At 55.2% G+C, this 21,421-nt stretch overlaps 3 protein-coding genes across 3 annotated transcripts; 2 read left to right on the top strand and 1 right to left on the bottom strand.

Moving 5' to 3' along the window:
- The first annotated feature begins 291 nt into the window (after positions 1-291).
- LINGO3 (leucine rich repeat and Ig domain containing 3) lies at positions 292-2,106 on the top strand. Its single transcript, XM_062510134.1, has one exon. It carries the CDS (start codon positions 292-294, stop codon positions 2,104-2,106), a length of 1,815 nt encoding a protein of 604 aa, XP_062366118.1.
- Positions 2,107-8,389: 6,283 nt separating this feature from the next.
- Positions 8,390-10,893, top strand: PEAK3 (PEAK family member 3). Its single transcript, XM_062510430.1, has 2 exons — positions 8,390-9,061; positions 9,542-10,893. The coding sequence occupies exons 1-2, from the start codon at positions 8,390-8,392 to the stop codon at positions 10,541-10,543; spliced, it is 1,674 nt and encodes a 557-aa protein (XP_062366414.1). The 3' UTR covers positions 10,544-10,893.
- Positions 10,894-13,718: 2,825 nt separating this feature from the next.
- Positions 13,719-17,439, bottom strand: OAZ1 (ornithine decarboxylase antizyme 1). The gene is given in 6 exon segments (XM_062510036.1): positions 13,719-14,159; positions 14,273-14,358; positions 14,898-15,070; positions 15,181-15,267; positions 15,269-15,326; positions 17,264-17,439. Coding segments are annotated over 6 exon segments (651 nt in total). The 5' UTR covers positions 17,380-17,439; the 3' UTR covers positions 13,719-14,028.
- Positions 17,440-21,421: the final 3,982 nt, after the last annotated feature.

The raw sequence follows: 21,421 nt of genomic DNA, 5'->3' as shown, positions 1-21,421 counted from the left end.
CTGGCTCCCTTCGCAAACCTCTCCCCCTGCCTCAGTTTCCCTGTTCTGATGGAGAGTGAGGCTCGTTTATCCCAGCTTTGCACAGGGCAGGATCCTCAGGTTGCAAAGTAGATGAAAGGGACCCAGAGGGTTTCCTGGAGGGACTGGGGCCACGGGCCACAGTTTGGGGAGCAGCGTCCTGTCTCAGCTCCCAGACAGGTGATCTGTGGAGCCGGGTTGGACTTTGTCCCCGCTGACTTGGCTCTCTCTCCGTCGCAGGCACATGGCAGAAGGGCAGTGATCCCCTAGACCATGCCCCACACAATGACATGGTGGCTCCCGGTGCTGGCCCTGCACGTGGTCCTGCTGTCCCCGCAGACGGGTGCCTGCCCCGCGCGCTGCGAGTGCGCCCCGCAGCTGCGCTCGGTGCTGTGCCACCGCAAGCGCCTCACCGCCATCCCCGAGGGCATCCCCACCGAGACCAGGGTCCTGGAGCTCAACAAGAACCGCATCCGCTGCCTCAACCCCGGGGACCTGTCCCCGTACCCGCTGCTGGAGGAGCTGGATTTCAGCGAGAACATCATCTCCAATGTGGAGCCCGGTGCTTTCAGCAACCTGTTCAACCTGCAGACCCTGCGGCTGCGGGGGAACCAGCTCAAGCTCATTCCCCCGGGGGTCTTCACCAAGCTGACCAACCTGACCCTGCTGGACATCAGCGAAAACAAGCTCGTCATCCTGCTGGACTACATGTTCCAGGATCTGCACAACCTGAAGAGCCTGGAGGTGGGTGACAACGACCTGGTGTACATCTCCCAGCGTGCCTTCTCGGGGCTGCTGGGCCTGGAGCAGCTGACCATTGAGAAGTGCAACCTGACCTCCATCTCGGCCGAGTCGCTGTCCTACCTGCAGAACCTGGAGGTGCTGCGGCTCCGGCACCTCAGCATCTCTGCGCTGGAGGACCAGAACTTCAAGAAGCTCTACAATCTCCTGCAGCTGGAGATCGACAACTGGCCACTGCTGGAGGAGGTGTCCCCCACCAGCTTCCAGGGCCTGAACCTCACCTCGCTGTCCATCACCTACACCAACATCACAGCCGTGCCCGCCGCTGCCTTGAGGAACTTGGTGTACCTGCGGTACCTCAACCTGTCCTACAACCCCATTAGCACTGTGCTGAGGGGTTCCTTTAAAGACCTCATCCGGCTCCAGGAGCTCCACATCGTGGGCGCTCTCCTGGTGTCCGTGGAGCCACAGGCTTTCTCTGGCCTGAGACAGATCCGGCTGCTCAACCTCTCCAGCAACTTCTTGTCCACTCTGGAGGAGAGCACCTTCCACTCAGTCAACACGCTGGAGACGCTGCGGGTGGACAGGAACCCCCTGGCCTGCGACTGCCGGCTCCTCTGGATCCTGCAGCGGCGGAAGACGCTCAACTTCGACGGGCAGCAGCCCATGTGCTCCTCGCCGCCCGAAATCCAGGGCAACGCCCTGCGCGACTTCCCAGACTCGGTGCTCTTCGAGTACTTCACCTGCCAGAAGCCCAAGATCCGGGATCGGAAGCTGCAGCACGTGACGGCGCGGGAGGGGCAGTCCGTGTCCTTCCTGTGCCGGGCCGATGGGGAGCCCGACCCCTCCATCGCCTGGGTGTCCCCCCAGCACCGCATGATCACCACCCGCAGCACGGGGAGGGCCACGGTGCTGCCTGGGGGCACCCTGGAGATCCGCTTTGCCCAGGTGCAGGACAGCGGCACCTACATCTGCATCGCCAGCAACGCCGGCGGCAACGACACCTACTTCGCCACGCTGACGGTCAAGGGGCGCCCGGCCGACGGCGCCCACCACGCCAACCGGACCTTGTACCTCAGCGACTTCAACGACACCTTCCACAACGACACCCAGGTCTTCTTGAAGTTCACCTTGGACCTCAAGACCATCCTGGTCTCCACGGCCATGGGCTGCATCACCTTCTTGGGTGTGGTGCTCTTCTGCTTCCTCCTGCTCTTCGTCTGGAGCCGCGGGCGGGGGCAGCACAAGAACAACTTCTCCGTGGAATATTCCTTCCGCAAGGTGGATGGTCCCACCACCACCACCGGCCAAGGAGGGGCCAGGAAATTCAACATGAAGATGATCTGAGCCTCTTCCAGAGGAGAACCGTTGTCTGCTGCCTGGCCCTGGGCATGGCCGTGGTGGGAAGGGGCCGGGAGGGCTGTGGGAGCACCGGCCGTGTCCCGGAGCTGGCAGAGTGCCTCGCTGTGCTGGGACATGGCTGGAATCAGAGGTGCCACAGGCCAGCAGGGTCGGAACAGTGGGGACCTCAGGGTCGGGGAGGGATGACCCCGATGTCCCAACCCTGTGGAGAAGCCTCAGGGCTCAGGGGCCATCCCAGGGGCTCCTGATGTAGTGAGGTTTTTGCTACCAACTATGCATTTCTTGAGCCAAAAGATCAGCAGTGTTTGGGCCTGGGAGAAAAATGCTTCCTGTTTTCCCCCCACCCTTTCCCCTTTTTTGTAAGGGACTCTTCAGAAAACTTTCCTGGTAGTTTGTGGTTCTTTTCTTGGTGTTGGTAGGGGTCTTGGTCCGATTTTTTTTTTTTAATGAATTTCCAAGAGAAATGTCTTCCGGGGCAATGTGGGACTGGGGAGGTTGTGCCGAACTGGGGGGATAAAGACAGAAAAAGACAAAGACAGACTCCCCCAGCCCGGGCACGGATGTGCCTTGAGAGCTTCTCATCCGTGGATTTAAGATCCAGCATCTGCCAGTGTGGGTGCCCGGGGACACTTCTGCACAAGCAATAATAAGCCTCCAGGGCCAGGCTCTGAGGAGGTGTCAGAAAGAAATAAAAGGGGGGAAAAAAGCAGAATGAGGCCAAGATCATTAATATCAGGAAGAGCAACCCCAGGGCAATGCAAGCCTCCCCTTCCCCGCCCCACTTCCTCCATCTGCATCCACCCGAGGGGGATTGGGATTCCTGCGGGTTCAAAAGGCACTTTTGGCTTCATTTTCTTTGAGTTGCAAAGTTGAAATCTGCAGGAGAGCAGGACCTGGGTCATCCTGTGCAGGGTGGCCCTAGGGCCCAGGAGAGAAGAGAAAAGTTGGGAACAAGCAGTCCAGGAGAAGGTCCTGGCTGACACCTCCATCCCAGATTCTGCACCCTCCGGCACTGAGGACCTCGGGTCAATGGCCCTGGGGCTCCTCCCTGCTGCCACAGGGGTGGTTTCTACCTCCCCATCCCAGCCCTGGCTCTGCTTCGGGGCGTGAGAGAAGGAATGAAGCTGGAATGAAGAGCCTGGATGTGACCTGAAGGATCCTAGGAGTTCATTGCTTCCTTCTCCTCTGTCTCCTCCTATGTGCACCCTGGGGTTGTTGCAGGTCCCACCTCTGTCCCCGTTCCTGCAGGGTTGTTCCCCACCTGGATGTCCCTTCTCCAGCCATGGTGGTGAGGCTGGGAGCTGGAGTGGGCAGCTGCCCATCCCCTGATAGGCATCCTGGAGTGGCACCGGAGCATCCGAGTGGTTGGGAGCTTTGTGGGGCATAAATGGCTGCTCAGAACGTGCCCCCCAACCCTGTTCTGCTCTCACAGGGTGCCCCCCATCCGTCCATCCATCCATCATCCATCCATCCCCATCCCTCTCCATCATCCATCCCTCCATCCATCCCTGCCATGGGTCTGGCTGTCCCCTGGCCCCACATGCCCGGTGCCCCTCACCCTCGAGCCATGCATGCAGTGTCCTACCAGGGTCCTGTTTGGTGTCTGGGGTTTTTTTAACCTTGGGAGGGGGGTTGGAGGGGGGCTGGGAGGGTGGGGAGGGGGTTGGGCATGGACATTCACAGTGGGAGCAAAGGGCAGTGCAGACCTGGCACAGTTTTCTATGTAAGGAGCATGTGAGATGTATTTGTGAGCAAAACAAAAAAGGGGAACAAAAAGAGACTTTCGTGGCTCATTTGGGTTTTTCTCCCCCTTTTCTTCCTCATGTGCCTCAATAAGAAAAGGAAAAATCAGTGGGCAAAGCCTAATCAGGACCTGGAAAGGGCAGGAACACCACAATTCACACCTTTGAGCTCTCCAGACCTGTTGCAACCTGGGAAGCCCCCGGAATTCCAGCAGACCATTCCCCTTTCCCGGGGCTCTGCTGGGATTTGCAGCCCCTGAGTCTGTCACCACCATCAGTTCTATAAACATAAACACATAAAGCACACATAAACAATGTGAAACCACCTCCCAGAGGGTACCAAAGTCCATATTAATAACTAATAAATGATTAATGCATGTGTGCTAAGGAACTGCTGCTGCTATTAATCGATTATTAATTATTAATGCAGTGTTTATAAGGATGTGCCAAAAGTGGAGGGTGTAAAGTCAGCACCTCAAGTCCTGCTTGCAGGGAAATTTGGGTTTATGGGGATGGGGGTGTTAAAAGGAGTCATCCACGCAAGAGCACACGGATGTGCACAGGCACACATGAAGCCAAATCCCTTGGATGGGTCTGGAAAACTGGGCACTGGGAGCCTTTACCTGGGGAAGCTGAGGCACGGGGGGGGCGGGGGAGGGTTCTGCCGTGGGCAGGAGCCACTGGGGAGGGGGAGGCGGTTCCTCCTCCACAGAGTGACCCTCCCAGTGCCCTTCCCATGCCCCCAGCCCCCGGGCACAGCCCGGTCCCCCAGAGCCACCCCTGTCCTTGGCAGAGCTGCCATCGCTGTCCCCACCATGGGCTGAGCCTGCCCAGTGTCCCCTTGTCCCGCTGGTCGGGGACCACCTGTCCTTGTGTCCTCCCCAAAGCCCCGCGTCCCTTTCCTGTCCCCGGCTGCGGCTCTCCCAGCACGGACTGGGCTGGCACTGGGAGCAGCATTGCTGGAAGCAAAGCAATGCCTCCATCTGCTGGAGAAACGGGCCCCGGGCCACTCCAGCCCGAAATTCCAGCCCGCAAACACTCCCTGGGGTCCAGGGAGGCTCCCAGCTCCCACCCCACGACACGAGGGAGGGTGGCCCTGGTTGCCAAATAACCGGGAGGCTGCAGCCCCCGCGGGCTGCGCGAGAGCTGCTGTGGGAGGAAAGAGGAAATTGGGGTTTTTCTCTCATTTCCTGCTTCAAAATGCGTTTCATGGCACAGGGAGGTGAAGGGTCGAGGTTACAGCTCCTGCCTGTACCTGGTTGTGGGAGCCAGCACTGAACCCCCTGCTCCTTTTTGGGGGTCAGCTACAGAATGGAGATGATGAAAGAGCACCCAGGTGGGTTCAGTGCCCCAGGGATCCCCCAACCTGCTCTGAACCAGGCATGGAGCATCCCCACAGCACCCACAGGCTGCCAGTAATGTCATGGAAAAAAAACAGCAAAAAGTAAAGACAATTAGAAAACTGCCATTTTCCAGCAGCTGCGTTTAAAGATCCTATCTCCCATTGGGAACAGAAACCAATTTCCTTACAAACCAAAAAAAGCTGGCACTAAGAAAACTTCCCTGCATCAGACCCCAAATCCGGGGGGAAGGGGCTCAGCAGCTCCTGGACCAGAGTCTGCAAATGCCATCAGTGCCATCAGGGCTGTGTCCTGCAGCTGATTTATCCACCTGGGACAGGCAGCAGAACCCACCAAAGGATTCAGGGATGCCCCATGGCCTGGAGAAGTAAAAATCAGCATTTTGCACAATTCTGCAGATGTTGGCAAAAGGAAACAACCGTCCTTGTTAAGGGCCTGGGTGGCTTTTAAACTTGTCATTTTCTCCCTGGTTGTAATAAGACAAATGAGGAATTTCACAGCTATAAGGCAGTTCCTGGCTGCCCCTCTTTCCCTGGCCACTTCTTCCCAGCTTGGCAGGGTCAGAGGCATGGCAGGAATTCTGTCATTTTATTCCTGGTACATTTTCTGGTACTTCTTAACAGTAATTTTATTCATTAGGGAAAAACAGTGATGCTTGTCTGTAAGGGTGGGCAGGCCCTGGCACAGGGTGCCCAGAGCAGCTGTGGCTGCCCCTGGATCCCTGGCAGTGCCCAAGGCCAGGTTGGACATTGGGGCTGGGAGCAGCCTGGGACAGTGGAAGGTGTCCCTGCCATGGCAGGGGTGGCACTGGGTGGGCTTTGAGGTCCCTTCCACCCCAAACCAGTCTGGGTTGCTGGTGCAGCATGGGGTGGATGGTGCAGGTTGTCCTCTCCCAGAGCCCTGCACCTCCTCCCTGAGCTGGATCCAAGCGTGACTCAGCCCCACACGGGTTTTTATCAGCTCTCACACACAGCCTCAACACCCAGAAATGGCCTCAGCCAACAGCCACAACCCCCAGCTGGCCTGGAGTGGGCTGGGAAATACGGAAATAAATACATGGGAAGGGAACTGTGGGCTCCTCACAGGGGTGGCTGCAGACTCACAGCACCCACCAAGTCCCATCCCAGCCCCCCAAACTCTACACTGGTGCCTGGATCCAGGGTTCTGCTCTCCTGGTTGCATGGCTGGGCTCAAGCAATGACATTTTCCACTTTCCTCATGGAAATCCACATCTCCCAAAGCCTGCTCATCTCAGCCTCGCTGCTCCCAGGAGAAATCCCTGCAGGATTTCTGTGCCTTCTCACAGCACTCACAGTGGCACCACTGATGACTCAAAGAGTGAATAGAAGGGAGGAAATATTGAAATATTTTGGGTTTAGACTGTTTAAAAAGTGACTTCATCCTAGAGGGGACAGACACCAATGGGAGGATTTTTTCCAGCAGCTGACTTGGGTCACTTGGTGCTCTTTGAGCACCTGTAAAGCTCTGGGAGAAAAGTGTTTTCCAAGGGCTGGGCTCCTCTCATGCAATGGCTGCAGGAAATCCCAGCAAAAAGACAGATCATAGATCAAAGAATGTTCTGAGTTGGAAGAGAACCACAGGCATCATCAAGTCCAATTCTTACTGGAATTGAACCCACAACTTCGGTTCATGGAAGAAAATTAAAATATTCCTCCTTGCCAACCCACCCAGAGTAACAACCTGGAGGAAGGGGAATTATTTCTGTGATGTGTGAGGGGTCTGTGGGGGCAATGCCCTGCTCAGGGCAGCTGCCACCCTTAAAGCCATCCCTAGAGTCATCCAGGAAGGAGGAGCAGCGTGAAGCTCCACGAGCAGCTCGGGGGACACAGATCCACAGGTGACACCGACGGTGACACGGTGACCAGCGAGACCAAGCCCCGGCTTCCTCCAGCCGAGCAGGGAGCAGGTTTTGAAAGCACATCCTGCCCCGGCGCCTTGCGCAAGGAGTCCCGAGCCGGCCATGGGCAGCGCCAGGACGGGCTGGGATGGGCAGAGGGAGCTGCTGCGGGTCCGGGGTGTGGAGCTGGAGCCCCGCGGGACCCCCCCGCTGCCAGGGACAGCTCACAGGTAACGAGGGGCTCGGCAAAGGGGGAAGGAGCTGCTCAGCACGGCTGCCCCAGCCCAGCGCTTTGTGCTGGGTAATGACCCAGGGTCCCGGGGGCACAGGGGGCTCAGGGGTCCGAGTCGGGGCACAGCCTGGAGCTGTTCAGCCAGTGCTGCCCCCAGCAGAACGGCGAGCTTTAGACAAAGCCGCCCTGGTTTCGGTATCGCTGGTGGCAGCAAAGTACCCGGGCAGGGAAGTGAAACCCAGCGGATCCATCCCAGTGCCCTCCGCCTTCGGGCTCCCTCCCCATGTCCAGACCCCTGTCCTGTTCCCCAGACCTGGCTGGGGGTGTCAAAGGCTTTTCCTGCTCTTGTCCCACACCTCTACCGGCGTCGTGTCCCCCTGGGGTCACCCGGCAGGGAGCCCAGGCCACACATCAGCCCCTGTGCGCAGTGGGTGTGTCCCATGCACAGGTGGGAACCAGCGCGTGTGGAGCCCCAGGGGCAGCTCCCACCCCCAGGATTTCCCAGTGCGCCAGCTGGAGTCACTGGGCCACCTAAATCCCCGTGTTTCTCCCCAAAACCACCCCGCCAAGGCTCCCCAGGCCGCTGCTTCCCCTTTCCTCCGCGTTCTTTCCCTGAGCCGGCACCGCAGGGAGCGGGACCCGCGGGGTGACGCTGCCTCCCGGCCCTGGCAGGGCCAGCTCCGCGCTCCGCAGTGCCAGCCTGGACCGGGCTGCCCCCGGACTGGCCACTGCCATGCCGGACACGCCGGGGGGCTGCCCCCCTCGGCCCCGCAACTCAGCCCTCATCTACAGCAACGTGGGTGAGTGACGGCCTGACCCCGCTGTGCCCCTGCCTGCCGAGGTGTCACCTCGGACACTGGCACCAGCCCCGCCGCTGTCCCTGTCCTCCCCCAGTGTCACCGCTCTGGCTGGTGTTGGGTGCGGCTTTGGGGTTGGAACTATGGGGGGGGGGGGGGGGGGGGGGCAAAGAACAACGTGCTGTACTCCCATCCCATCCCATCCCATCCCATCCCATCCCATCCCATCCCATCCCATCCCATCCCATTCTCTTCTCCTCTGCCCTGTCTGCCCTGTCATGTCTGTCCCTCCCTCCCCAGGAGAGCTGCGGGCCCACCTTGTCCCCCCCAAGGCCAGCCGAGGGGAAGGCGCTGGGAGACCCCTCCCTCAGCCCAACCCGGACCCCCAGCCGCCCCCACTGCCCAAAAAGCAGCTCCAGCGAGCCGAGTCCCTCCCGGAGCCGGGATCATTCCTCCGCTGCCATGGCGACCCTGAGCCACGGGCTGGCAGCATCTTCTACAGCATCCCCCCAGCCCAGCTGCAGCACGGGGAGGGGGCTCCCCCGCGGGACAGACCCTCCTGGGCACCCAAGAAGCCCTTGACCAAGTCCCAAAGCCTGGGGGAGCCGCTGGCCCGAAGCAGCCCCCAGGAAGCCCCATCAGCCAGCCTGAAGGATCTGTCATTTGGGACAGCGGATGGGGAGCTGGGGCAGCTCCTGGAGAGCCTGGCTGGGGTCTGTGGAGTGGTTTTGGGGTGCCAGGAGGCCTCCCTGGCTCGGCTGTCGGCTCACATGCAGGAGGAGCTGGTGGGGGCCGAGGAGAGGCAGCAGCTGCTGCAGGCAGAGCTGGCAGGGAAGCGCTGGGCAGCGCTCAGTGTCCTGGACACCCAGCCCTGCTGCCAGAGCGGGGACGCCTGGTACTTCAGGGTGGGCTTCACCTTCGAGCACAGCCAGATGCAGTTTGCAGCCAAGGTAAGGGGGGAGTTGGGGTAGAAGCCCTGGGTGGTGCAGAGGGAGCCCGGAGATCCAGGAGCACTGGCTTTTCCATGGGACACGACACTGGGGCCACTTCCCCTTTCTGCACCCACTTCTGCATTTGCTGAATGAAACAGTGCTGCTGGTGGGGGAGGGTGATGAGGGTGACAGCTCCCATGGGACCAAGGGACATGTCATCTCCCTGCTGGGGGACATGTCCTGGTAACTCAGCAGAGGGGAGGCTGGAGCAGGAGAGCAGGATGAGAGCCCAGCTCAATTGGGGGCTGCACCACCCCTCAAGAGCTGTCCCAGCTCTTCCTCAAAGCCATCCTGACTCCATTCCTGGGTTCAGAGGGTGCAGGTGGACCCCAGCACCACGTGTGGGTCAGAGCTGGTGGCCCTGAGCTGGCAGGATGGCCCAGCCCAGGACAAGGCTCTGTCCTTGCACAGCTGGCCCTGTCCTATGTGTCCCTGCAGGTCCCCAAGCCATGCTGCTCCAGCCTGGGGGTGCAGAGCTCCGTGGGGACACATTGCAGCATCCAGCGCCTGCTCGGCCACTTCACTGACCACCTCCCGCAGGAACTGGTGCTCCCAGGGATCCCTGGAAAACAGAGTCAGGGCCTTTCCAGAGAGGAACCAGCCAGTCCTGCCCCCCAGCCTGTCCTGCAGGTGCTCCTTTGTGCCGAGATTCCCCAGCAGACCCTTGCAGACTTTGTGAAGGGCTCCCGCGCTTTGCACAGGACCAGCCCCGGGCACTATGAACGCCTGAGCTGCCTCCTGCTCCTGCAGCTCTGCATGGGGCTGGAGCACCTCCGGGGGCAGAATGTGGCCCAGGGGGACCTCTGCCCCGAGAACCTGCTGCTGGTGCAGTGCCCGTGTCCCCCCAGGAGCCAGCAGGGCCAGAAGGAGCCGCCAGGACTGGCCCTTCCACGGCTGCTCATCAGCAACTTCTTCAAGCTGCAAGAGAAGCAAAGACCTTGTTCCAGCAGCCAGGAGCAGGACTGGAGCCAGGGTCTCACTGCACCCTCCCCTCCAGCAGCAGCTGAGCTCAATGTGGGCAGGCTGATCTATCAGCTCTTGCACGTGGACATCTCCCTGGAGAACATTTTGAGTTTCACAAGCAAAAGGCTTCCTGAAATCCCCTCACTGTCCATCTACTCGGCTGGCCTGAAGCGCTTGGCCACACTGCTCCTGCACAGGGATCCTCACCAGAGGGTGTCCATCGAGCAGGCCAGGGGCATCCTGCAGGTGCTGCTCTGGGGGCCACGCCAGGAGCTCTTTGCCAGGAGCAGGAAGAGCCTCGCGCTGCTCCGGAGCTGGCTGCAGGTCAAGAGGGCTCTGCTGCTCTTGAGGTTTGCGGAGAACTCGGCTGGGGCCAGGGCCAGCCCCGGCCTGGAGGAGTGGCTGTGCTGCCAGTACTTCCAGGGGGTCACAGAACACACCCTCTACCAAGTCACCCAGGTTCTCTATGCTCCCTAAACCAGCCTCCAGTTCAGACTACCTAAACCTTCTCAAAGGCAGGAGCTCACAAGGGCCTGGCCAAACCTATCCCTGCCCATGGCAGGGGACTTGAAACTAAATTATTTTTGGGGTCCTTTCAGCCAAAATCATTCCATGATTCTATGAAAGGTACCAGTTCCTGAGAAATCCAAGCAGGTCCTCACTGGGAAAGCTCTGCAAAACTAAACCCACTCCCCCAGTAGCCCATGAATAATGAAGTTGGGATCAAACTCCCAAACACAAGCAGTGGTTTTATACCCTCAAACAATTTTAGCTTGGTACTCTAACTCTGGTTTATCAGAACATCTGACAAAAGGTAGCTGGATGGAAGCCCCAAGAACCAATTTAGTGGCTGATAATCCCAAATAAAGTTTATGCAGTTCAGACTTTGCACAAAACCCCCTCAGAACCTTTTTGCAGCCGCCAGGATTTTGCTGTTTTAAATAATATTTAAAGCCACCCAGCACAGCTCACCCTTCTCAGCAAAGGAGAAACAAGTCCTTGAGCCTGTGCTTCTCACAGACAATTTGTGGCACAGTCACAAATAAAAATGGCATTTTAAAGGGAAAAATACAGCTTCAATAAAACCTGGAGCTGAGCCTCTCAAACATTGGTCCTTTATATGCTTCTTTGCCAGCATTACACACTCCAGGGATGGATCCAGAGGGAAACACAAAGCCAAACTGCCCTGCCCCATGGTGGTTACCCAGAACAGCCTCCATGGGCTCTGGTGAACAGCTCAGTTGAGTTCATGGGCACCAAGGCAGAGCTGTGGCATCTGCTCCTTGCTGTGAAACACTCGGCAGCACGTGGGACCTGGACCAAATCCCCAAATCCATGTTGAGGGACTAGCATGGTAAAGGCCCTGCTCAGATAATTTAATTTATTCCTCAGCAATTATTAATCTACTCACAGCCATCTAGGCTGGGTATCAGGAAAAATCCCTTCACTGAAAGAGCGATCAGGCATCAGCAGAGTCACCAACCCTGGAAGTGTTCAGTGTGTGGATGTGGCACTTGGGGACATGGTTTGGTAGCGATGGGGTAATGGGTGATGATCTTAGGATGACTTTTCCAACCTAAACAATTCCGTGATTCAGTGACTCCATCACCTGACAGCAGCAGGGCTGTGCCCACAGTGGGACAGAGTCCCCCCGTGTCTGCTATGCCCATGGATGTGGCAGTGGCTCCCCAGAGCCTGGGGAATGGCTGGAGAGGGGAGGATTCCTCCTAGAGTCCCTGAGCTCCAAAAACCAAAAATAAATCGGACCCGGGACCCTCTCTGGATGCAGAGAGCAGCTCACTCCCAGCTCGGTGTGCTGCCACGTGGAGTAGCACCCAAATCCCCCAGTGCAGCCTCCCTGCCCAGCCTGGACCGCACCAACCGCGGCACAGAAATGAGTTTCAGATCTCATTCCAGGCTCTCAGCGCAGCCCTGCTGTCCCTGTCTCTCCTGCACTATTTGCCATAGCTACGAGAGGGCAGTAAAGGCCAGGGCACAGCCCCTCATCCCAGGGAGACAAAGCCAAATCCGCTCCCCCGGCTCCTGCACGCCCACCTCGGAACCCCCAAGGACCCACGGCACATCTCTGCTCTGGTTTTCCAGCGTGGGTGACCCCCTCCCCTTCTGCCAGGAGCATCCAAAGTCAGCAAAATGTCCCATGGAGGCAGGAACAGACACATTCCATACTCCCATTGAGCAGAACATGGCACAGGTAGCACATTGCAGAAGAAAACGGGGATTTTTTCCAGATAACCAGCACAGGAAATTCAGCCCTATGGCAGCCTGTTGAGCAAAACAAGGACACCCTCCCCTGGTCCTGCCACCACCCTGAAATCCTGGAATATCCTGAGTGGGAAGGGACCCTCAGGGATCATCAGTGCAGCCCCTGTCCCTGCCCAGACACCCCAACAATCCCACCCTGAGCATCCCTGAGAGCGGTGTCCAAACGCTCCTGGAGCTCTGGCAGCCTTGGGGCCGGGACCATTCCCTGGGGAGCCTGGGCAGTGCCCAGCACCCTCGGGGGAAAGGAGAACCTTTCCCTGAGCTCCATCACAAATCTCCCTCAGCTCAACTTCCTGCAGTTTCTCAGAGGTGCTGGCCTTCTAAAAGTCCCTCCAGGACAAGCACAATTGTAGGGCCACAAGAGGATTGGGAAGAGCCAATTAAAGAGCCCAGCAAGAGTCCCCACTTTGAACCACATCACTATGACACCCCCAGGTTACTCTGTGCTGCATCTCTGAGGAGTTTCAGGGAATATTTCTGTGTATTCCATGAGATTCCAGCACTGCTGAGCCCAGGGATGGACTGCGGGGAAACTTCAGACTGTCATTCACACATTTCACAGCACTCAGATCTCCCAGGGCCCCACTCAGAAACTTCTACTCACACCTGGTGAAATAAACCCAACCCAGGGATTCCCTGCTCCAAGATTTTACAGAGGAAAGATTCATCATCTCAACAGTTCCAAACAAGCCTGCAAACACTAAAAACATGGGAATACCACACTTTGAAGCTCAGCCCCTTTGGAGACTGACTTAACTTCAGTTCAACGGATTTTTTAATTCCAGCATCACAAGGAGCCCTTTTCCCCTTCTGCTCACCATCCTGAGCACCAAGGGCTGTCCAAAGCCCCAGCACAGCCCCTTCCTCACCCTTCAACCACAACCTGCTCCCCCAAGAAGTCTGCCCAGCCTCGGTGACACCCCTGACCTGCATGCAGGAGGTGGCACAAACCTTCCCAGCTCACAGCCAGAACTCCTGGAGTCACCCAGCACACTGGAAAGGCTGCTCCGTTAAGGGAACACTAAAATTCCAGGTATTTAAGTTGCATATTTGGTATTTAGAGCAGCCATGTGCTGAGCTGATCATGTTCCACTTGAGACTTCCCAAACAAAGCACGCCCTGAATATCCTGCAAAACACTGGCAGAGCAGGGAAGCACTGGTCCCAATTACCACACCTGTTAATTATTCAGTAAAAGTTGATTTTTCCAGGATTGCTGGATTATTTCAAGCCCTGTAAGAGCACATCCATGAGTTCCAGTCAAGCAAAGAACAAGCAAAGCCTTTCCACACCTGCAACTTTAATGGTTGGGGCAGTTCCAGAGCCACCTCTTCAAGAGTGCAAGTCTTTAAACAGCTTAAAACCAGCAATAAAAAGTAAAATATAAATTTTTATTTAGAATTAAAGCAAATACTTCAGTATCACAAACACAATATTAAACTTCAAGAAATATACTGCTAAATTTGGAGGGAGCATTTATTTTTGCACAACCACAACATGCGCACAAAATCCAGAGAAAGATGTGGAGTCTGAAATTTTCAACATCTCACCACCAAAGCAGCTGGGTCACACAAGGTTTCGTACAAGAGTTAAGATAGACTGGAATAAGATGTTGACAAAATTTCTACAGAATCATCTTTATAGACAACAAGAAAGCTCTAAAGAGGCAAACATTGCAATCTAGTCTTCTTCTGCTGAGTCTCTCTCAAACGTGTAGGCCATGAAGCAAGCATCTGGTCTCTTGGGGACAAGGGGATGCCCTGGTCTCACAATCTCAAAGCCCAAAAAGCTGAAAGTACGGAGCAGTGCAGCTAGAAAATGAAGCAGGAGACAGGTTTCACCCATGAGATAGTGATAAAAAAACAAAACCTTAGCTTTCCACCAAAAGGCATTTTCTGTGTCTGGAGACACAGGGAAAACTCACCTCTGTCATCTCTGTTCTTGTGGAAACAGATGAACACGTGCTCAACTCGGAGCTGTTCTTCAGCAAACTCGAGAAGAACGGCAAAGCTGCAAGACAAACACCAGGGGTTCAGTGACTGTGGAACAGGCAATGTCCTGGGATGGGAGGGACCCTCAGGGATCATCCAGTCCAACCCCTGACCCTGCACAGACACCCCAATAATCCCACCCTGAGCACTCCCCAAATGCTCCCGGAGCTCTGGCAGCAAGAGCTCCTTCAGAGAGTTAGCAAGGCCCTGAGAGCAAATCCACACAGCAATTCCTAAGGAGGAGGCACAGGCTGGAGCTTCACACCATCAGATCCCTGAACTCCAGGCAGAACTCAAGGGCAGGACTTCTCAGTGGCACAGAAAATGTGTTTGTGACAAAGCTGAAGGAGCTGCAGTGCAAGACTCAAAGCAGCCTAGAATTCTCAGTGCCTAAACCAGCCTGAAATCCCAAACTTTGGGCTGGTTCTGCCTGCTGCCCTGAAACCAAGTCCACAGAGAGCCTCAAGTACCAAAATTAAACTCAAGCTTTCAAAACACAAAGAGCAAAGTGTTCTCCCACCCCAGTGTTAACCCACAGCCAAGTTCTCCTTGACCCACCTGTCCTTGCTCCCCTCAGGCAGAGCACCACTGGGAATTTCAATGTAGAGGTTGTTGTTGTTCAGCACTGCTCTCCAACTAATGTGTTTGGCATCTGTAAGTCTTGACTGGACATTGAGAATTCTTGTCCTGTTGTTAGGTGTTAGTTCTTCTGTGACATTCAGCCGATTATCCTGCAGCAGGGAGAAGGGCAGAGTTATTTTTTTCATTCATTTCCTGGAGGAGAGATTAAAGCAGGGAACGTTGTCAAGCTCACCAGGAGCTGTTTGCTCCTCATACTCACCGAATAAAATAAATTAGCTGAAAGATTGTGATCCCTCTGACTATTCCCTCGCCCACCTGGGATCTTCAGGGGTGGGTGAGGGACATCAGGAGCACCACCGAGGCCCCGGACCCAGGTTACTACAGCAATTGAAGGGAACCCTGGAACTGCAAAGGGACCATGGTTAGACAAGCAGGAAGGCTTGGACAAAGCCCTGGGACTTCCAGGATTTAAGCAGTGTTAAAAAAAAAACAAAAAAAAAAACCAAACCTAGGCCAAAAGACTCCTCCCACTGCAAGTGGGAGGACAAAGGAAGCTCCACACCAGGGACAGTGCCCAGGGAGCTGCCACTGCAGTATTTTGAGTGGAGACTCACTTGGAAATGAGAACTAGTCAGGCTGAGTGAGCCAGGTGTGTTCCTGTGGCAGGGCAGGCCTGATGTGACCTCATAAGAAGAGCCTTTCTGCAGGAATGTGCTGTTTTACGGCCTCCTTGTTTTGGGGCAGCACAAAGCCCCAGCCCAACAAGGCAGTGCTTACTTTTCCCTGGGATATTCACCAGAGACTTGGCCAGCTCAAGGCCAGGCAATTCCAGGGAATCATCTCCACCTCCAGCATTTTCAGCTTGAGGCCACACCTGAACCTCTGCAAAACCTCCAAAAACACCTCCAAACCTCTTCCCACGGAACTCCTCGGAGCAATTCCACAACGCCCAGCGCTCGAGGAGGAAAACACAATTTCTGAAGGCGTGAGGAGTATTTTTAAGTTTTCCCCCCATCCTTTCCAAGACTGTTTCACTCCTCCCGTGGCAGAGCAGTGCTGGCCCCTCCCTCTGCACCATCCTTCACCCGCAGGCTCCACTCCTGAGTTGCGTCATCTCAGCAGATGCAGCAATCGAGGCCCTTGGGGGAATTTTCACAATCGTCCTGTCTCCGGGTGCCAGCAGCAGCCACTGCAGCCATTTGCAAATCCGAATAAACAGCTACAAAATAATCCACCATTTTGCACGCTTCACACCCGACTCGCGGGGTTTGGATTGGTTTGGGTTTGTTTTTTATGAGCTTGAAACTTGTGATGAATAATCCGCATTAGAAAGGCTGGGAATGGCCAGAGATTAAATATTATGTGCTGGAAAATAAATTATATTTGTATTTTGATGTGAAGCAACAGCAAGAACTGCAAAGTTTTATTAAAAATACAAATTCTGCATTAACTAAATGCGTTAAATGAGTCTCCAATCCATTATTTTAAGTTACATTTTTCTTCAGTATCAACATTATTTTTATCTGACAACGACTGTTAACTATACATTTCTAATTTTCCTTAAAAATAAACCTCTAAAAACCTTTTTCAAAGGTGTGCTGTGGCAATTTTTAACAGCTTCACCTTTCTACCCAAAAAAGGTGCTGCAGAAGGAAGGTTTGTAACCACATATGCATATATTTTAGTGATGTTTATGTGCACTTAGGGAGAAAAAACAAGACGTCCTTAACCCGCAGTCAGATATAAAAACAGTTTAAAAAATCCTTCCACAGTCCACACACGAGGTGGAAAGGGTAGATCGATGCCCTTAGCATCCACCACTCCACATCAGCCACCTTAATTCAGGTATTTTTTTTCTTCCCAGCACCTGTGCGAGGTCTTTAATCTTTGGGTTGTGTTTTTAACCAACAGCTCCCGTAACACTCTTGCCCTCGATTAGTTTTGCGGAGTATCTAAGGTTACATAAGGGGATAACAGCCGTCAATCCTTCGATATCTTCGCCTAATTGCTGTTTTCGCCTCGCCCCCCCTCCCCCCCCCCCCCAGCACGGATCCTGCCCCAGCCCTGCCCGGAGTCTCTCCCAGCCCGGGGGTGCCCTCAGGACTCCCTCCCAGGCCCGGGACAGCCCTGAAGCCTCAAAATCGCCCTCTTTTAGTTGTTTTTTCTACCCTCCCCTACCGCCTTTCCCCGCGCGGCGGGGGCAGGGCCGCCCCTCCCCCGCTGGCCACGCAGCGTCCCCCGCCCCTCTCCGGCCACCAGGGAGGCGACAAGGAAGGTGAGGAAGAGGAAGGAGGCAGCGAGCGCCCAGCGGTGTGAGGTTGAGGGAGGCCGCGGCGCCTCACCTGCTCTGTCCGGTACTGAGGCTCAGCACAGCGGGCATGATGGTGCTTTTATTCCCCTCTTTCTCTCTAGCGAAGCAGTGGCTGTTGAGTATCCGTTGCAGGGAGGATTTCACCATCCGGCCGCTCTGGTCCGAACCCCGAAACCCTCCGCCGCCTCCGCCCCCCTCTCCCCAGGCGCTGCTACACAAAATGGCACCGTGGCCCCGGTGCCTCCTTATATACGCACTCTATGCCACGCCCTCAGAGGGACCACGCCCCTCACCGCGTGCCACGCCCTCCCACGGGCAGACGGCTCCTATTGAGCAACCTAGGTGTCTATCAGACCCTCTCGCTGTCTATTGGCTGAGCGTAGCGCGGGGGGCGGGACATCGGCAGGTGTTGCTGCACGGGAAGCCGGGGGGTAGCGGCGCGTGATTGGCTGCGCGCGCCGCGGGTGGGCGGGGCCTGGCGGGGCATCGTCGGCGGGCGCCCCGCAACCTCTCACTGCCCTCGGAGCCGCCGGTTCGAGTCCCGCGCCCGCGCCCCGCCCGGCTGAGGTAACCGGGGGGGGGCCAGGGGAGGAGCGGGGTGTGAGGGAGCAGAGGGAGGGAGAGACGTGAAGAGTCATGGAAAGAGATGGAAAAACAAGGACAGACCGGGTGCAGCCCTGGCGCTGGAGGCAGCGGAGGGGCGGCAGCAGGACCACCTGTGGGACCCCCGGGGGCATCGCCGCCCTCAGAGCTTCGTATCAATCTTGGTGCTGAGGGAAACTTTTAATTAAAAACTAATAATAAACGGCCCGCGTGTAGTGGGGAGGGTCCCTGAAAGGTCAGGCTGGAGTTGTGACCTGGCTTTGTGGGGAGTGTTTGGGCTGGTCCCCCTTTGGCCTGGCTGTGGTTTATGGATTTATAGGGGAATAGGGATGGGGAATAGTTGGTTTGTGGATTTAGAATGGAATAAGGATGGGGAATAATTGGTTTATGGATTTATAAGGGACTAGAGATGGGGAATAGTTAGGTCAAGGATTTATAAGGGAATAGGGATAGGTAACTGAGTTTATAGGTTTATAGTGGAAAATGGATAAGGAACAGATGGTTTATGGGTTGATAGGGGAATAGGGATAGGGAATTGTTGGTTCATGGATTTATAGTTAAATAGGGAGAGGAAGGGTTGGTTTATGGATTTATAAGGGAGTATGGATGGGAAATGGTTGATTTATAGGGGAATGGAGATGGGGAGCAGTTAGATCGTGGATTTATAGGGCAATAGGGATGGGGAATGGTTGGTTCATGGATTTATAGTGGAATAGGGATGGGGAACAGTTGGTTTATGGATCAGTGGGGACTAGGGGTGGGGAATAGTTGACAGTGATGATCTTTTAGGCTAAAAAAGCTTTTTTGCTGTGTCTTCATGAAGAAGTGGGTAAATCCTGGTTATTAACCCAACAGAAGTTGTGCTCATCCCTATAACAGCCAACCCATGCCCTCCGCTTTCCATCTCTTGCCAGGGGCTTGGAAACCCGAGGCTTGGGGATGTGGTTGGGTCTTTCTGCAATCCCACAACAAGAACAGTCTGGAGGAAAGGATGGGAATTTGGAAATGGGACACCCCCACTGCTCTTCTGGATGGGATTGATGGAAACACAGCTTCATCCCTTGGGCGTGAGGGTCAGCCTTCAGAGTCCATCTTAAAGCAGCAAATATGCACAAAAAAGCTAAATAGGTCGTCATTCCCATGGGTTTGGGCATCAGATCCTTGGCTGAGCTGTTTCTGATAATTTCAGCCTGAAAACCAAGGCACAGGCACATCCTGAGCAGTGGATTTTATCCTCTATGGAAAGAGAACTCAGAATAATGGTGTGAGTGGTGGTGTTTGCAAGCAGGGATGCCTTGTGAGTTAAGGGGGGAAGGGTGTTTATAGAACCAAAGAAAATTGCTAAGGATACATTGTAATGTGTTTTTAAAAAATCATGGTTTTCCATTAAAAAACTTGTAGATGGCTGCATTTCTTTTTTCTTCATCAACTCGGGCGACAACACACCTGTTTTATTGCCTGCAGCTACCAGAGCTGCATTTGGCCATTTCTTTGGGGGTTTTATTGCTACCTTATTTTTACTTGCTTGAAAATATCCCCATCCAGGAGCTCTGAGTACAATGGATTGATTTGCTCCGCTTTGCGGAGGGATCGTTGTCTAAATCCCCACCCACCTTTTGTGTCCCGGAGCTGCTCAGATAACTCGGGATGGAACAAAGTGTCTGCTCCCCGTGCAGCTCAGAGGAGAAGCCAGGGAAAAATCTGTGTGTCCTGGAAAGTAGAAGGGACGAGAGGAAAGTCCTTTTCCTGCTCCAGGCATCTGCCCTTAGCTCTCAGAACACAACATAAACTGAGTTTGTGCTCACCTCAGCCTCGAGATTTGGGGGTTGATTTATAGAGGGGAAACTCTTCTGTTTAATGCATTACCCAGAGTCCAGCCTGAAACAATGGGATAGCTGCAATTCCGGAATATCCGGAGCACACAGAGCACATCAGAGGAGATTTAGCAATTCCTGGTTTGTGGGTTGTGTTAGGAAGGTTTTCCTGCTGGGGGCTGGAGGTGTCAGCGGGTGGAAGGACCACATTAGCATTCGGTGATAGATTTCATTATCTCCAATAATGGCATTTATTATTCCTGTAGTAATCCGGCTGTAATTCCTTATAATGGCTCTGTGTGAGGGGAATCAGTGCTGCAGCTGTTTCCTCTTCCCTGTGAACTAAGAACAGCTTTGCCTTCTGAATCCCTGTCACCTCTATGGTCCATCACTCCATTTCACAGCTGAGTGCCTGGAAAGCTCCGGGAGCGCTGTGCTCTGCACAAGCCCAACCAACCTGTGCTGGGTTTGTGTTAAACACCACGGGGGATTAGTTCCAGCTGCAGTTTTGCTGAGATAGCCCGACTTCCACTTTAGCAGGGACAGTGATTCATAAATCCTCACACAGAAGCTTCTGACTCACAATTTCAGGATTATGGCTGAGGCAGTTGGAGATGTTGCCATCTCCAGCGGGCTTTTCACCCCTGGTTTGCCATTATTGCCCTTCCTGTGGCAGAGGAACTCTGTACCAGGGTTGTTGTTCCAGCTGCACTCCCAGTTTGGCATCGCAGTCCCTGGGATTCATGGGGCAGTGAACCCTGACAGTCTGAACAGCCCAGCTCTGCTGTGGCACAGCAGCTTTCAACACACAGGAAAGATTCACAGAATCCTGGAATATCCTGAGCTGGAAGGGACCCTCAGGGATCATCAGTGCAGCCCCTGTCCCTGCCCAGACACCCCAACAATCCCACCCTGAGCATCCCTGAGAGCGGTGTCCAAACGCTCCTGGAGCTCTGGCAGCCTTGGGGCTGGGACCATTCCCTGGGGAGCCTGGGCAGTGCCCAGCACCCTCGGGGGAAAGAAGAACCTTTCCCTGAGCTCCAGCCCAAGCCCTGACACAGCTCCAGCCCTTGCTGGGCTCCTGTCCCTGTCCCAGAGCAGAGCTCAGCCCCTGCCCCTCTGCCTCCCCTCGGGAGGAGCTGCAGCCCCCGAGGAGTCTCCCCTCAGTCTCCTCTGCTCCAGCTGAACGAGCCAAGTGCCCTCAGCTGCTCCTCAGACCCTTCCCCAGCTCCGTGTCCCTCCTTTGGACACTCTCCAACAGCTGTAGATACTTCTTTATTTCTTTATTACGTTGCATTATTACAACCATTGCAAACAGAGAATCTCATCTCTCACATTCATCCCAAATCCTGTGCAGGTGCCCTCAAACACGTAAGGGCCTCCTCATTCCAGCTACCACAGCCTTCCCCTCTCCAACAACTGCATTTCCAAAGACCCTCCCAGTCCCACAGCCAGGAGCTTGGGTCGGTTCTCGGCCCTTGAGGGAGCTCTCCAGAGAGCCCCCAGCAGGTCTCAGTTGCTCTGTGCTCTTACCTGAAACAAGTCACAGCAACTGGGCTGCCTGAAATCTCTTGGGAAAGAATCTTGTACAGCCTGAGTTACTCATAACCAGAGCAGTTAATGAGGAAAGGACAGAAGCACCAAAAAGCCAATCTCTGTCAGGGATCTAAGTTGAAATTGTTTCAGGCTGAGAAAAGCCAAGGAGTTGATTTTCCCAGATTTTCCTATCTTAGCGTGTTTTCTTCTGTTTTTTGCCCTCTTTTCACAAAAGA

This window comes from Cinclus cinclus, chromosome 28, assembly GCF_963662255.1.
Source record: "Cinclus cinclus chromosome 28, bCinCin1.1, whole genome shotgun sequence".
Lineage (NCBI taxonomy): Eukaryota > Metazoa > Chordata > Aves > Passeriformes > Cinclidae > Cinclus > Cinclus cinclus.
Note: the sequence above shows the minus strand (reverse complement) of the source record. Positions and strands in the feature narration are given on the sequence as shown.